Consider the following 13,706-nt stretch of genomic DNA (forward strand, 5'->3'; position numbering starts at 1 on the left):
GACCTTCGAATTTTTTGTGAAATCAAAAATCTAGGCGAGAAACGAGAGAAAAAGTGGATTTTTAGTGCAAATCCATCGTATTTATGTTAGATAATTTGTTACGTTTAAGTTCAGTGATTGGTCGATTTGCTCAGAAAGGGCAGGTGCGAATATTAAGTAAATTATCCGTGGAAAACAGTGCTAAAAGTTGCCGGGGAAAAATGAGTTTGCCAAAGCCCAACATTGTGTTTGTTTTGGGTGCTCCCGGATCCGGAAAAGGCACCCAATGTGAGAAAATTGTAAAAAATTTCGGCTACGTGCACCTCTCGGCGGGAGACTTGCTGCGTGAGGAGCGCAGCCGGGAGGGTTCTGAGTACGGGGAACTCATTGAGAACTACATCCGGAATGGAAAGATTGTGCCTGTGGATGTGACCTGTGCCCTCCTCGAAAATGCCATGACCCAGAACATGAAGGTACCGATAAGAAGTCTTTGAGGCGAAAAAATGTGTTTCTTATGCTTTTGGTTTGGCTTTCAGGTGAGCGGGAAGGATAGTTTTCTCATTGATGGCTTCCCACGGAATCAGGACAATCTGGATGGGTGGCAACGGAGGATGTCTGAGAAGGTGAATTTGAAATTTGTCATTGTATTCAATTGCCCGGAGGAAGCTTGCGTTGAGCGCTGCATAAATCGTGGCAAGAGCGGGAGCAATCGCTCAGACGACAACATTGAGAGCCTCAAGAAGAGATTCGACACCTTCATCAATGACTCTCTACCCATCATTAATCACTACAAGGAGCAAAATCTGGTCCGTGAAGTGGATGCTACCAAGAATCCTGATGAAGTATTTGAGGATGTTAAAGTTCTTTTTGCTGACAAGTAGAACAAAAATGTTGAGAGAGAGAGAGAGAGCTGAGCATTGAGGGATTTCTTTATTGATTTTTCTCTATTTTCCAACATTAATTTTTTAAGTTTTTTTTTTTTAAGAGAAAAGTTATTCTAATAAGTTTTGTGTGAGAACATTTTGACCTTGCGCTTGAAGAAGAATTCTAAATTGGCTTTATTAAAAAATTTTCTCTCCTAATTTAAAGCCAAATTAAATGAGAGAATTGTTTTTCTTTAATTTGGTATTGCATTTATTTACCAAAAATATTAAATTATTCTCTTTTTTTAAGCAAGTCTTTTGATATTTCTAAAAGAATGTTCTTAAAAGAATTTTTTACTTAAGAAAATTTGAAGAAAAATCAATAAATCCCTCAATGTGAAAACCAAAAAAAATTAAATCTTTATAGAGGAGGTAAAGGTTAAAAGTGCATGGGTACTTTAAAGATATCAACTTAATGTTAATAAATGTATTGTCATTCCGAAAAGAATATAAAATTTATTTTCCTTCCCCCCCCCCCCTAAACAAATAGAACAAAAGGAATTCTTTCTAGAATTTATGTAAAAATAAAAAGAAAATTTTGCTTGCTCATGTAAAGAATATAATACAATTACATGCAATAATAGATCTAACATAATTATTGTTATCTCTTTGGCGGGTACGTGGCAAATGTGAGGAACCCCGTGTGGCCAGGAAGGTTTTGTGGATGAGTCGTTGTTACAATTTTCCGCATCTCCTGAGGATTTCCCTGCGTCTTTTCCTCATTCTCTCCTTCCGTCTTCTATGTGGATTGAAAGCAAAGAAAAACATTTAGATTTCGTATTCTTCAGCACACAAGTCCGCTGTGATTTGCATATAATCGCTAACACGGGGTGAATTAGTCTTCAAAGTAGCTGACAGAGCCAATAAATTTTGCAGATAGACACACACTTGGTATTATTTATTCAATGTTAAACATTTTACTATAATTTTGATGTCATCATCCAAAGAAGATGCGAATAAAAAATCCGCGAGTTCAATGGCAAAAAAAATTCTGGTTCGACTTTATGGCTTTTAAAATGCCATTAACGCATCCATTAATATTGATGCGATTATTGAATTTCATCCCCATATAATTTTATGCAAGTTATGTATTATAATATATTTTAATCCACCGCTAAAACATTGATGAATTTGTTCGAGATAAGTTAGCGAATGTTTTCGCTTTTGCCATACTCCATTTATCAATTTTTGTTTTGAAAATATTTACAACACGCCAAAGAAAAAAAAAAAGAATTTCTCCTTCTCTTGACAAATTTTTCACGCAATATTTTGCCATAAAAATGCAGTTTGGTGATTTCCTCCGCATGGCCTGTAAATCCCAATGTTTGTGCAGCACTATAAAACTCCAGTGAGCATGTCATTTTACCTGCCCCAGCGCGGATTTTTTTCTCTTTCTCCAACTTCCCACATATGTATGTGGTTAGGAGAAGAAGATCTCCCCGCGCGCAGCATCTCAGCATGGTGCAAGATAGATCGTTTATTATTCTTCCAAGCAAATTTCACTTGCAATCACGTTCTATGACCTGGGAGACCATCACAGATCATCTTGCAATATTCGCACATAAATCTTTCAGCTATATATTGGCGAGGACTGTGTGTCTCGCGATATACCATCGATATGCAACCCATTTGAGGAAAAATCATATTTTCTGTGCATTTTCTGGGCGTTATTCCATCAATGTGAGACACTAATTAGCTGCTTGGGTGATTAATGGATTTACAGACGTGGATAGCAGTGCAGAAAAATCAAAAGCAATTGATTAAAATAACACGATAGGCTGCAAAACAGAGAGCGGGGGAGTCCACGAAAGGAAATGTTATTTCACAGCAAATAGATCAAATGTGACATTTTTTTCCTTTTCAGTAAATCCTATTCATCCCATTAAAGCACTATTAAATGATTATTATTTATGTGATTTTTTCTTAATTTATTAAATATTGTTTATTGATGTATTTCCCTTTTTTGTGAAAGTTGAATTGTAAATATCTTTTATGATCGATGTGATCCACTTTGAAAATCATGAAAATTAACCCGCAGTGGCATAGCTATAAAGAGGGTGTTTGGATGTCTTTAAATACCCTAAAAGTTTAAATAGCTCCAGGTTAAAAATTACATAAAATACCTTTTCTTAACCTTTAAAATGTTTAAAAAGTAATGTCAAACGAAAGACAAAACTTTAAAAAAAGTTAGACTAAAATATCAAACGTGAGAATATAATAGTCAAACTCTAGACATTAAATTTCAAAAATTAGGCTTAAAACGTCACGCGTTATCATGAACGTCAAATGTCAAAAAAAACGTCAAATGTTAAAAAAAAACGTCAAACGTTAGAAATTAAACTTCAAAAATTAGACATAAAACATCACAAGTTAGAATATCAAACCTTATAAGATAAACGTTGAATATTAGAAATTAAACGTCAGAGTAAACGTTAAACGTTTAAAAAGGAACGTCAAAAGAGATAATATTTTTATCAAAACTCCTTAGTATAGATTTCTAGCTGTGCTCTTGTTATCAAGGGCCTTCAACCCTCTACTGTGCTATGCTGATTATTGAACTGTGGGACAAAACTATTTAATTATCAAAAAGAATAACAAGGAAATACTTTCATTTTCTCTGATAGCAAAAGTGTTTATGTTGTAAAGCAAAATTCTTTCCCCAATAACAGCCGACATGCTGTGAGTGTGCACAGAGTGTCCAAATGAGCAAAGGGGATTCCCTTTTTGTACGGTATGTTGCAAAAGTAATGGAGACAGCAATAAAGTCTCTTACCTTATGTTTAACAAAGTCCAGCTCCAACACCGGAATATGCCTTGTCTTCACAATACTCTCCATATGTATGATCTCCATAGTTTGTATTTCAGCAAATTTATGCGTGTCGAGTGCCTCGCAGCAGCGCTGTGATTGCTCAATGCACGGTGAGAACGAGCAAAATCTGCCACCTGAAATTCAATAAATAACCGCATCAAATTGACTTTTTGTGTCAACAAATCGTATTCAATTGTACGAGACAACGGAGGGAATTTGTGATTAAATGGCGCACAAACAACTGATTGGAATTTATCAATAAAATTATACCACATTAGTAAGTGGATGTGTGGGAGAATATGAGGTGGTGCGAAGATGGAAGGCCAATGCCTAATGCATACACTACACATGTTGCCCCGGATGGAGAGAAGAGTCTCTGTGCTGAGCTGCACCATTTGACCGTGTGCAACATCAAAAGTTATCATGTGAAATGCGCCAATGTGCAACAAACAAACGACAGTGCGCGCGAATAAATGTGGTGTCGTCAATTCAGTGCCCATTTCTCCTAATCAAATAAATTAGCATAATTGCACGCGGTAAAGTGGAAAATGGACAATATACTATAACACCTTTCTGCCTACTCTCCAGCACACACATCAACTATGTCTCTCTAACCACGTATAGGAACCCAATTTTATCTATTAACGTGTGCACAGAAGTGTTCAATTTATCTCTTTACGAGAGATTCCCAACATTGTATTGATGTTGTTATCTCCTTACAATGCAAAACTCCCAACAGTGTGGACAAGAGTGAGATGCGCAGTGGAAACTGCAACACGTGAGAAGTTGTGTATACAAAGTGATTTGAAAGATTTACCAGCTACCAATTGATTTCACTTCAATATACTTTTGTCCATCAGCACCCAGAGAAGTGGACAATTTACTTTGAGGTGTTGTGGAGCTTCTTTGCCAACATTGAATCAAAGTTCCTTTTAAGTTTCTTCTTTTCTGTGTTCCTTTGCTTCTCTTGAGAATCTTCATTAATTGATTAAGGATATTATAATCTGAATTAATGGAAAATTTAATTTGTCCTGGCACTGATGAAGGTCCTACGAGACTACGAGATGTCAAAATCTCAAGAAATACGTTATATATGAGTGAATTCAAATAAAATTTCAAAGAAGACAAAATCAGGATTTCTTTGAAGAATCTTCTTCAAAGAATTTCCTTTCAATATAATTTTTAACATAATCCATGGGAATAGAGGCAATTCTGTCTGTTTTGCAAATTCTTACGACCCACAACCCCACAAATTCACCATTTAAAATACAGTCGACAATGAGCAAAGTACTCAAAGGAAACACAGCACAGACCACTGCAGCTCTGGGAAGAAGCTCCCAAAACAAACGTACCTCTTTCTACCATCACTCTTTTTCATGCAATTGAAGAAGAGTGTGTACGACAAGACACAGCACTCCACAAACTTATTAGTATAGAAAGATATAGTCACATGCGGAGGGAATCATCAATAGAAACGAAGCAATGCTGCTGCTGAGCAGGCAGGAAAAAAAAGAGTCAACTCTTGGAACTACTTCCCAATGCCCCTTATGTCCCCACATATAGCAAAAGTGCCGAAGTATTCTTGCAATTGCAAGTCAATTTTGTGCCGACAGACAGTCTGCTGGGGAGAGAGAACTTCCAACATTTTCGCATTAGTTAACAGTATCCCGAATATGGACGGAGTTGTTGAGCAAATTAGCGTAAACGGAAATTTACAGCCATACCGCAGGAACGATGTGGATTTTTCTTATGTATTTTGGATTCTCTCAAGCTCTCATCGTAATCAAAAAGATATTTTGTGTAAAGTAATTTCATTTAAATGCCCATTGAAAAGTTCTTTGGAGGTTTATTAAAATTGCAATAGTTGATTTTTCTAATTGACAAAGATTGAATTTAGGAATGACCGAGCTATGGTTTACTCGTTAATTAAGAATGTTGGAAGAAATTTAATATTGTATTCTATTTCTTAAAATTCTTTATTCTAGAATTGTAATTAATTTTTTTCTGAAAAGTTTTCAGAAAGAAAAGAATTGTTTTTTTTATTATTCCTGGGAGTCCCAGAGTCTTTAACCCTTTCCACGTGAAACATGGCTCTCCTTTTATCACGATACTTAATTTATCGATGCTCTCAGAGGACATTTCTTAGGAAAAAAGTCTTTTTTGGCCTCTTTTGTGTGAATTTAATGTATTTCTAACTTAAAAAAAAAAACAATTAAATTCATAAAAAAATTGAGGAAATAAAATTTTTCACGTTTGGGTCTACGTATGACCCAAAGAACACGAAAGGGTAAATTGTATGGGTGACATCCCATATAGTTCTTTCACCTAATTCTTTTAGGACAAGCTAAGAAAACAATTTAGGATTGAAAAAATTAAGAAATCGCAGCCCAAACAGGCTGCAAAAATTGACATCGGTGGGAATCGAACCTATCAACGCTTCCGTAGAGACTGAAAGGAGCCAAACGTTGCGACTAGAACCACACGGCTATCAAGGTTCTTCAAATTTTCAGAACATATAAAAAATTCTTGAAAGAAAACAAAACAAAATAAATTGATTCTATTACAATCTTCATTGATGATGTTCTCATAACTCCTTAAAATTAATTAATAATAATAATAAAACTTTGAAAAAAAAAAATAGAACAAGAATATTTAGCAAGAATACACGTGTAAAAAAAATAAAAGAATGGACTTTCACTCTAAATCTGAAAACGTGCGAATGTGCAATGAATGTGCAATGAGGAATAATAGGAGCACGATTAGGAATTAATTGCAAAATAAACTGCAGAAATCTCAATGAGGTGACAAGATGAGTTTGTTCACACATTATAATGACTGAATGAATGAATGTGGAAAAGAACTTTTATGTGTGACTAAAAAAGGGTAGACAAGTATGGGCACAAGGCAGCTAGTCACAAGAGATGCCGTCTGCCTCATTCTTCCGTTGCTGTGAGGTGAAAAGAGAAAAGTTGAAAGATACAAACAAATACAGTAAAAAATGTGCAATAAATTTTCAATCAAGCGCGCACCACGCTTTGAGAAACCGCCTCAATCCAATGTGTGTGACATGACGCATTTACAAGCCGTTTTAATAATGTGCACTATCAATGGTGATGCTGCTGTATTGCCTGGAAATCACATTGGGATGCTTGAGTGGAACAACTCATCGCGGATTTTGCTCACTTTGGAGTTTGTCTGGGATTTTCAGATGGGATTCCGCTAATTGAACACACTTTGCTTTTTTTTCCCTTTTCTTCTTCATTTAGCATAGATGGGCAACACTCCCACAATCCTTTCTCTGCTAAATTAATCTCCTCGTGTAGTGTTGCGGGAATAGAGGGTGCGAGGGAGGGAGCATGGGCAAAAAGCATATTTACATTAAAGCAACGTCAACATAACTCCCCGCATAGATGATAATAAATTATTTCACGGCAACTGGCACACGAGAGCAATATTCTGAATTAAATGTCGCTCTCTGTGTTACACGCGAGTGCTCAATTTATGATCCATTTAGAGATTGATTCTGCAATCACTTTTCAATAGCGTTGCGAATTTTATTAAATGCCTACCATACGGATGGTCGGGGAATGAAAAAGACATGCAAAATTGTTAAAATCCTTCAAAGGAGGAGTTGACAAAGGTTTCTCTCTCTGCTTCGCTACTCTGTGGTGGCTGAAGAAATTGTCTCTTGACGCTCTCTTTTTCATACGTACAGAGCGCTTATTCTTTGTACAATTCTCATTGACTTTTATATATAAAAGTTTTTCCATTGCTGCTGGTGCTACTAAATTGCTTTCAGCACAAAAATATATTCATACAATTCCAATAAATTTGTATTAGACTTCTGGTTGACTTTTGTAAAATTTGTTTGCTTCCGATAACCAATAAAATTATGTTGGTTGATTCAATCAACAAGTGATGTATGAGCAAGAGGTATTGAATTTATATTTTCAATCTATTCTACTCCCTTGACTCTTTATCATGTTAGAAAATTAGATTCTTAATCATTTGATTTTTTAAATAGGTAACGATTTAGTCTAAGAAATTAACATTTTTTATTAAATTTCAACGATCGTTCATTGACTGTGTTTTCAATTGTGGGGGAAATATCAAGGTAAGTCTGAGAGAAGACAGAATGGTACAACCTTACCGACCAAATAGCAATACAATACGCAAAGTAGGAGCAATTTGATATTTTGCTTGATCGCAAGCATAATTTTTCATGCTTATTTCATGTTCAACTAATTGGCCCTTCTTACCTGAATTCTTGAAAGCTTTGACAGCATGCGGCACCGCTAGCCAAGGTGCTGGAAGATCCAAAAAGACAGCATCGACGGCCCCATTGAGTGCTTCCGTGAATCCATTAGTACACACATCTCTGTGGTAAACTGTCACAAAATCACCAATTCCGTGCTGCTGGAATTCCTCCCGTGCCATTTGGGCTCGCACCTCGTGGAAGTCGAAGGTGTGCAAGTGTCCGGTGCTCTTGACAGCTCGAATGAGGGAGTGTGAGAGGGAGCCGCTCCCAGTTCCTTACAAAAGAGAACATTAATAAGCACAATATTGCCATGGATGTTTAGCAATTCTTCTTGTCAATTCTACCTGATTCGATCACTACACTTCCTGGTTTAATTTCCAGCTGGTACACAATCATACTGATGTCCGCTGTGTAGATAATTTGCGTTCTATGAGGAAGGGTGAGGGTCCACAGTTCCGGGCTCGGTTGTAAAACATACGCCCACCCCTTTGTCAATTTTACCTACAAATTCACGGGGAAATGCTCAGATTTTATTTCTGAATGAGAAATTTGATCAATGACTATTCCTACCTTCGATCCGTACTCCTTTCCAACTAAACTTATCAATTTGAGGGCCCCAAATTGCGTTTGGAAAACATTGTCCACGAGTTTCCCATCCTTGTTTGTTAATTTTGCCGTCACTTGAACTGCGTGCATGTTATTTATCGATAAATACAGGATGACCGTGTCATTTTCCTCCACAACACTCTTCGTACCAGCGAAGCTCATCTTATTAACTGCACTGCAGGAAAATTGCACCACGATTTGAGGAGGAGATTAATTAAAATTAATAAAATTTAGCAAACACTTGCGATGCGAATGAGAACGCGTGGTCAATGTTTACAAAACAGAAAAATTTAGAGGTTATGTACAACAAAAGAAAAATCTTCCTAACGGAAATATTTAAATTTTTTGAATTTACAGTTCGTTTTTAACTCGTATTTATTATTATTTTTTAATTGCAGTACATTGGCAGTAAATTGCAGAAGATAGCGTAAATGAAACAAAATTATCAAAAGCCAAACTAAAGTTTATGGATCCTTCTTATATTTGAAATAATTAAATTATATTTCTGAAATTTATTACAGTCAGGTATTGGTTAACGTCGCATGGGATAAACTCCTCTCACCCATTAATAATAATAAGTGGAAAGAGTATTTCCCATTAATAATAATAAGTGGAAAGAGTATTTCCCATGCGACGTTAACCAATACCTGACTGTAAAGATTTTAAGAATATTTTTTTACTTACCTTATAAAAATGTTACTGGCTTTTCTGGAAATCTTTCATGTTTTTGGAGATCGAGAAGGGCATTTAATCAGTTACCCAGTCCAGAGAGTTTCCTTGTTTTATGCAGTAACTAAAAAATTTTACAAGAAAACTAAAGAAAAGACAATTTTCTTCTTCATAAATTATATTTTACTTTTATCTTTTATATGTATATTTCCATGTACAAAAATTGCAATACATTATTACACTATTAAGAAATATTTCTGAAATATGTTCCAATGATATTAATAAAAAAACATGAGTTGTGTCACGATTTAGCAATGTATACTGACAAAAATGCACTCTCAAGTGCAATAAATTTTTCAGAGAAATAAAAATTTCATTTACTAAAATTAACTACACTTTTAGAGTTTTATTTTTATTTTTTGGAAAAAAATACATAAAACTTATGCATAATGTCCTTTAGGAACATGGAAACCACAAGAATGTAAAAATATACACAATTTTATTGCTCTACTTTTGCACAATCAGTTTATTTATTTTTTCAATGAATTAATTGATAACACGCGAATATAATAAATAATTTATTGCAATCATAAATTGCACACGAACTAGTCATTCTCTCAAAGTTTCCATTTCACATTTTTTTTAATAGAAAAAAAAGAAAGAGACTATCTACTTAAAAAATATTATCTTTCGTATGATTTTAAAGTCCCTGGAAGACTATTCTGTTGATATGCAAGTCCACAACGGGAGGACCTGTTACTGGACGGAGATACTTAATTTTTCCTCAAGGGGAGATCACGAAGATCGTCGTTGTTTCCGTGAATCTGTGAAGGAAAAGGAGATTAATCATTTTTAATTTGGATTGAGAGCCAATTGGAATTTTTAAATTTTAAGAAAATTTAACAGAGATTTAAAGCAGTTAATTACCTGCATTGGTGTCGTTGTCTTCTTTTCTTTCGGGTGGCTGCATGGGCAACAGGTGCGAATGATCTGATGGCCAATGGGCGATCTGCAGTGGTACGGCCAGCGGCACAGGCACAGCAATCCCACAGTCAACTGGCACAAATTGCTCCGGTACCCAGTCGAAGCTAAACGTATGGCTATGGGGTGGTGCCGTTGCGCTCGTTGGCGTCGGCGGTGTCGTCGTGAGATAGGGACTCAGTTCTTGGTGTGCAATGTCGGGTACTTTTTGGGCTGTTTCCGACCACGGTGGACTCGGATTCCACTGTTCCATGAAGTCCGGTGAGTCCACTGGTGGGGCTTTTGTGAACAATCTCGGCCTCGGGATTGCGGACGTGCTGAGAATAACCGTCTGACCTGTAAAGCCATTCTCTGCACCCCCATGGCTCTGGAGCTCCATCATTGTGCTCTCGGGGGAGTCCTCGTCGGGAATGTAGAGAGGCTCAAGGCGCCCAATGGCCCTTCGTTTGCTCGGCGGTGTACTGGAACGATGGCTTGCACTGCCGCGACTGCTGCAACGAATTTCGGCGGGCGGTGTGGCTTGGCTGTAGTCAACGGGTTGAGTGTCAAAGCGGTGGTAGGTGTAGGTTTTGTAGTAGTCCCCAGGAAGACCCGGCGGGGTTTGATGGTGACTCGGTGGGGCACCATTGTGGTGGTGACTTATGACTGATGGTGAACCCTGATGCGGACCTACCCCAATTGGCGAATGGTAGCCATAGGGTACGTGGTGCGGTGAGGAGTGGTGCGTGAGCGTCGGCTGAATTGTGGGTGGTGGATGGTGGTAGTATGGCGTTGTTGACGGTACCCGCGGCGGTCCTTCGAATGGCAATCCAAACTGAATCTTCGACTGCACGGAGTAGTAGTGATAGAGCCATGAATTTGCCAGCATCACTGAAGCCTCACGATCGCTATGATGAGCAGGGTGCGGTGGAGATGGGAAAGAGAGAGATTTATGAATTTAATATTTACCCCGGCGATTATATTGAGATGCTCTATAAATTGATGTTTACACAAGCATTATCGACATCGGCGGCAGCGGATGCAATCTCATCGGCGCTTTTCTTCATGACCATGAAGGATAGCGAGCATGAACGATCGCACCAGATACATATGTAAACATGATCTATGAATTGAAATATCAGTAGATGGACATGCAGAGATTCTCACTCTCTTGCAACATCCTCCCCCACCCTCCATCCCATGCAGCATAAAATCCCATAACGCACCCAAGAAATTTCTTTCGCATGCGCACACAGACCTTAATCAAAATTAGTTGTGGTCTTGCGAGGATCAGTGATCGAAACGCGCGATCGGAAATGTACATGAGCGCCAGCGTATGAGTCTGCAACAAAATACCGAAAGGGAAGATAAAAAAAAGAAGGAATATTATTGATCGATTGCCCATACATCAGAGAGTAATCAAGGTATTTCTATGATTATATTTCTCATTCCGTCTCACAGACTCCCAGCACGGGAAGACTCTTTTGCTGATCCTACATGGGCACCCGCCATGTGACTCATGACTCTCCTCCGACATTGCAAATCGATTCACATGCAAGAGGATCTCCCCATATAGCTTCGTGTTTTAAACCACGCGTTCTCACATAAATAATATGGACCACCAATACTGGTGAAGGAAGAGATACCAACTTGATATGCAATCTTTAATTGATAACTTCCATCCACTTTCCTCGCTCAAATTGTATGCAGCAACGTATCAGCGCTGCAATAGACCATGCCGACACATGGCAAATCAACATTGAATATTCAGGATTATTTAATGAGACACTAACAGCTTTTCGCACGATTATACATAATACAATCTCGGCGGTTGCATGCTCTTTTGCATTGATACCGCGCGTTTTACACTGCAGGTTAAAGGTATGAGAGTAATGGGAATATGTTAAACATAATAATTTCAATAATTTTACTTTTAAAAGTAATTTTTATTAAATTTTTCATTTTTATTAATAAATATAAAATCATCACAAATTATTTAAGAAAGTTTCCCACAATTTTATTAAAGGACTTTTGCATTGAAAGCATCTAAACTTTGGAATTTAATTTCAACAAATCAAATTCAATCCAAGAATAGAGTTAAAATACACAAAGGAGAATTTTTTAGGTATCGTGTGACACCTTTTTGTTAAAATAACTTCTCAGTTTTCAGCCATAAATGGCTTTTTCTTTGGCACAACGAAGGTGACGAATTACCTTGCTGGCAAATCCTATTACCAACAACATAATGATACCGCGAGATAGTTTCTCGCAATGCTATGGTGTCTGCTGCTACAATACTATCGCTGGTTTGCTTCACATCTTTTGTAAGAAGGTATTTTCTTCCCCTACAACACATCCCAACCAATTCCAGCATCATTTAAATTGAGGTAATTAATAACTTTAGCATTATATGGTACAATGTGAATCGCTTTTTGTTGGCATATAGAGGAGCTTTTGAAAGCATTTTCCTGCGCGAGTTCATGGTGTTAAACGTGAGAAAATTATTTACATAGCGCAAGAATTGCACATGTAGTTCTCAATCCTCATGCACGCGGCCCCTTGCGATGCTCGCGCTAAGCGGAAGGTGTGTTTGAGGTATGATTGCCGCGAAGAAGTGAATGCGCGCATGCAAGTGAGCAGTTAGAGACGGACAAAATACTCCGTTTTACCCCGCTTGCAATCCATGGATCACATAAAACACACTCATGGGGAAGATCTGCCTCTCTTGTGAGGAATTCCTCAGGCTCCCCTCTTCTTCTTCTTTTTTTCCTCTTTCTCCCTTTTTGGCCCTTTTTTTAACTTTGGGGGGAAATCATTCTCTGCGGAGCTCCGCATCCACCTTCCTTCTCACACAGGTCGCGTCGAGACCACACTTTTATTTTTTCCAGGGAGGCCTTCTTCTCTGCTTCTGCCCGCACATACCACATACATATAGGTATATATTTGTGCAAGGGCCAAGTAATGTCCGCCGCGTGTGCTCTGCGCGAAATATTTGCATAATTTCTGCCCAAAGCCCAAACAGTGGGTCAAAGGCCGAGAAGACCGTATGCCACATTTAAATTCAAGCAAAAAACCCACTCCACCACCGCTTCCTTGGGAGGAAACACCTCCGCAGATAGAGTAACAACATTGAACTATGATATGCGCCACGAGATTGTAATCCGTGTGTCTAGTTTGTTGGTGAATTTAAAATAACCGATGAAAGTTTTGTTGCAATCTTAATAGCAATCAACAGCAAAAGATTTCATTCTAAATTTTCCTCAATTAAAGATTTTCAAGATAAGAGTTTTCATTGGAAGAATTATTAGAAGAAGGAGCATGATTGATTAATTAGAGTAATAAAGTGGAGACACCGGGTTGATACCAGGCACCTACCTTCATCTCGACTTATTGTTCTTTCTAGAAGAGAAAATTAGTAATACTTTTATCCTTTTAGTTTATTTTTATCTCTTTTGAATAAACCCTTGATTAAAAAACATTTAAATGGAGATGCCGGGTGACT

The 13,706-nt window shown here is 37.5% G+C and overlaps 3 protein-coding genes across 5 annotated transcripts in view; 1 reads left to right on the top strand and 2 right to left on the bottom strand.

Moving 5' to 3' along the window:
* The first annotated feature begins 83 nt into the window (after positions 1-83).
* On the top strand, positions 84-1,357 carry LOC129786337 (UMP-CMP kinase). The gene is made up of 2 exons (XM_055821264.1): positions 84-452; positions 516-1,357. Exons 1-2 carry the CDS (start codon positions 84-86, stop codon positions 858-860), a joined length of 714 nt encoding a protein of 237 aa, XP_055677239.1. The 3' UTR covers positions 861-1,357.
* On the bottom strand, positions 1,315-9,080 carry LOC129786335 (tRNA (adenine(58)-N(1))-methyltransferase catalytic subunit TRMT61A). 2 transcript variants are annotated; one of them, XM_055821263.1, is made up of 5 exons: positions 8,540-9,080; positions 8,314-8,470; positions 7,971-8,243; positions 3,676-3,845; positions 1,315-1,641 (listed from the first exon to the last, which is right to left on the bottom strand). In XM_055821263.1, the coding sequence occupies exons 1-5, from the start codon at positions 8,735-8,737 to the stop codon at positions 1,504-1,506; spliced, it is 936 nt and encodes a 311-aa protein (XP_055677238.1). In that variant the 5' UTR covers positions 8,738-9,080; the 3' UTR covers positions 1,315-1,503. The 2 variants fall into 2 exon arrangements, with proteins under 2 accessions (XP_055677238.1, XP_055677237.1); XM_055821262.1 differs by lacking the exon at positions 1,315-1,641 and having other exon boundaries at positions 2,819-3,845; positions 8,540-8,837.
* Positions 9,081-9,404: 324 nt separating this feature from the next.
* Positions 9,405-13,706, bottom strand: part of LOC129786332 (PAS domain-containing protein cky-1) — a 57,514-nt gene continuing 53,212 nt past the window's right edge. For both annotated transcript variants that reach the window (XM_055821259.1, XM_055821258.1), the window contains exons 10-11: positions 10,172-11,112; positions 9,405-10,068 (exon numbers count right to left, since the gene is read on the bottom strand). In XM_055821259.1, coding sequence (XP_055677234.1) covers positions 10,040-10,068; positions 10,172-11,112 — 970 coding nt within the window. In that variant the 3' untranslated portion in view covers positions 9,405-10,039. The remainder of the gene's footprint in view (positions 10,069-10,171; positions 11,113-13,706) is intronic.

Source organism: Lutzomyia longipalpis, chromosome 1 (genome assembly GCF_024334085.1).
Source record: "Lutzomyia longipalpis isolate SR_M1_2022 chromosome 1, ASM2433408v1".
NCBI classification, from domain to species: domain Eukaryota; kingdom Metazoa; phylum Arthropoda; class Insecta; order Diptera; family Psychodidae; genus Lutzomyia; species Lutzomyia longipalpis.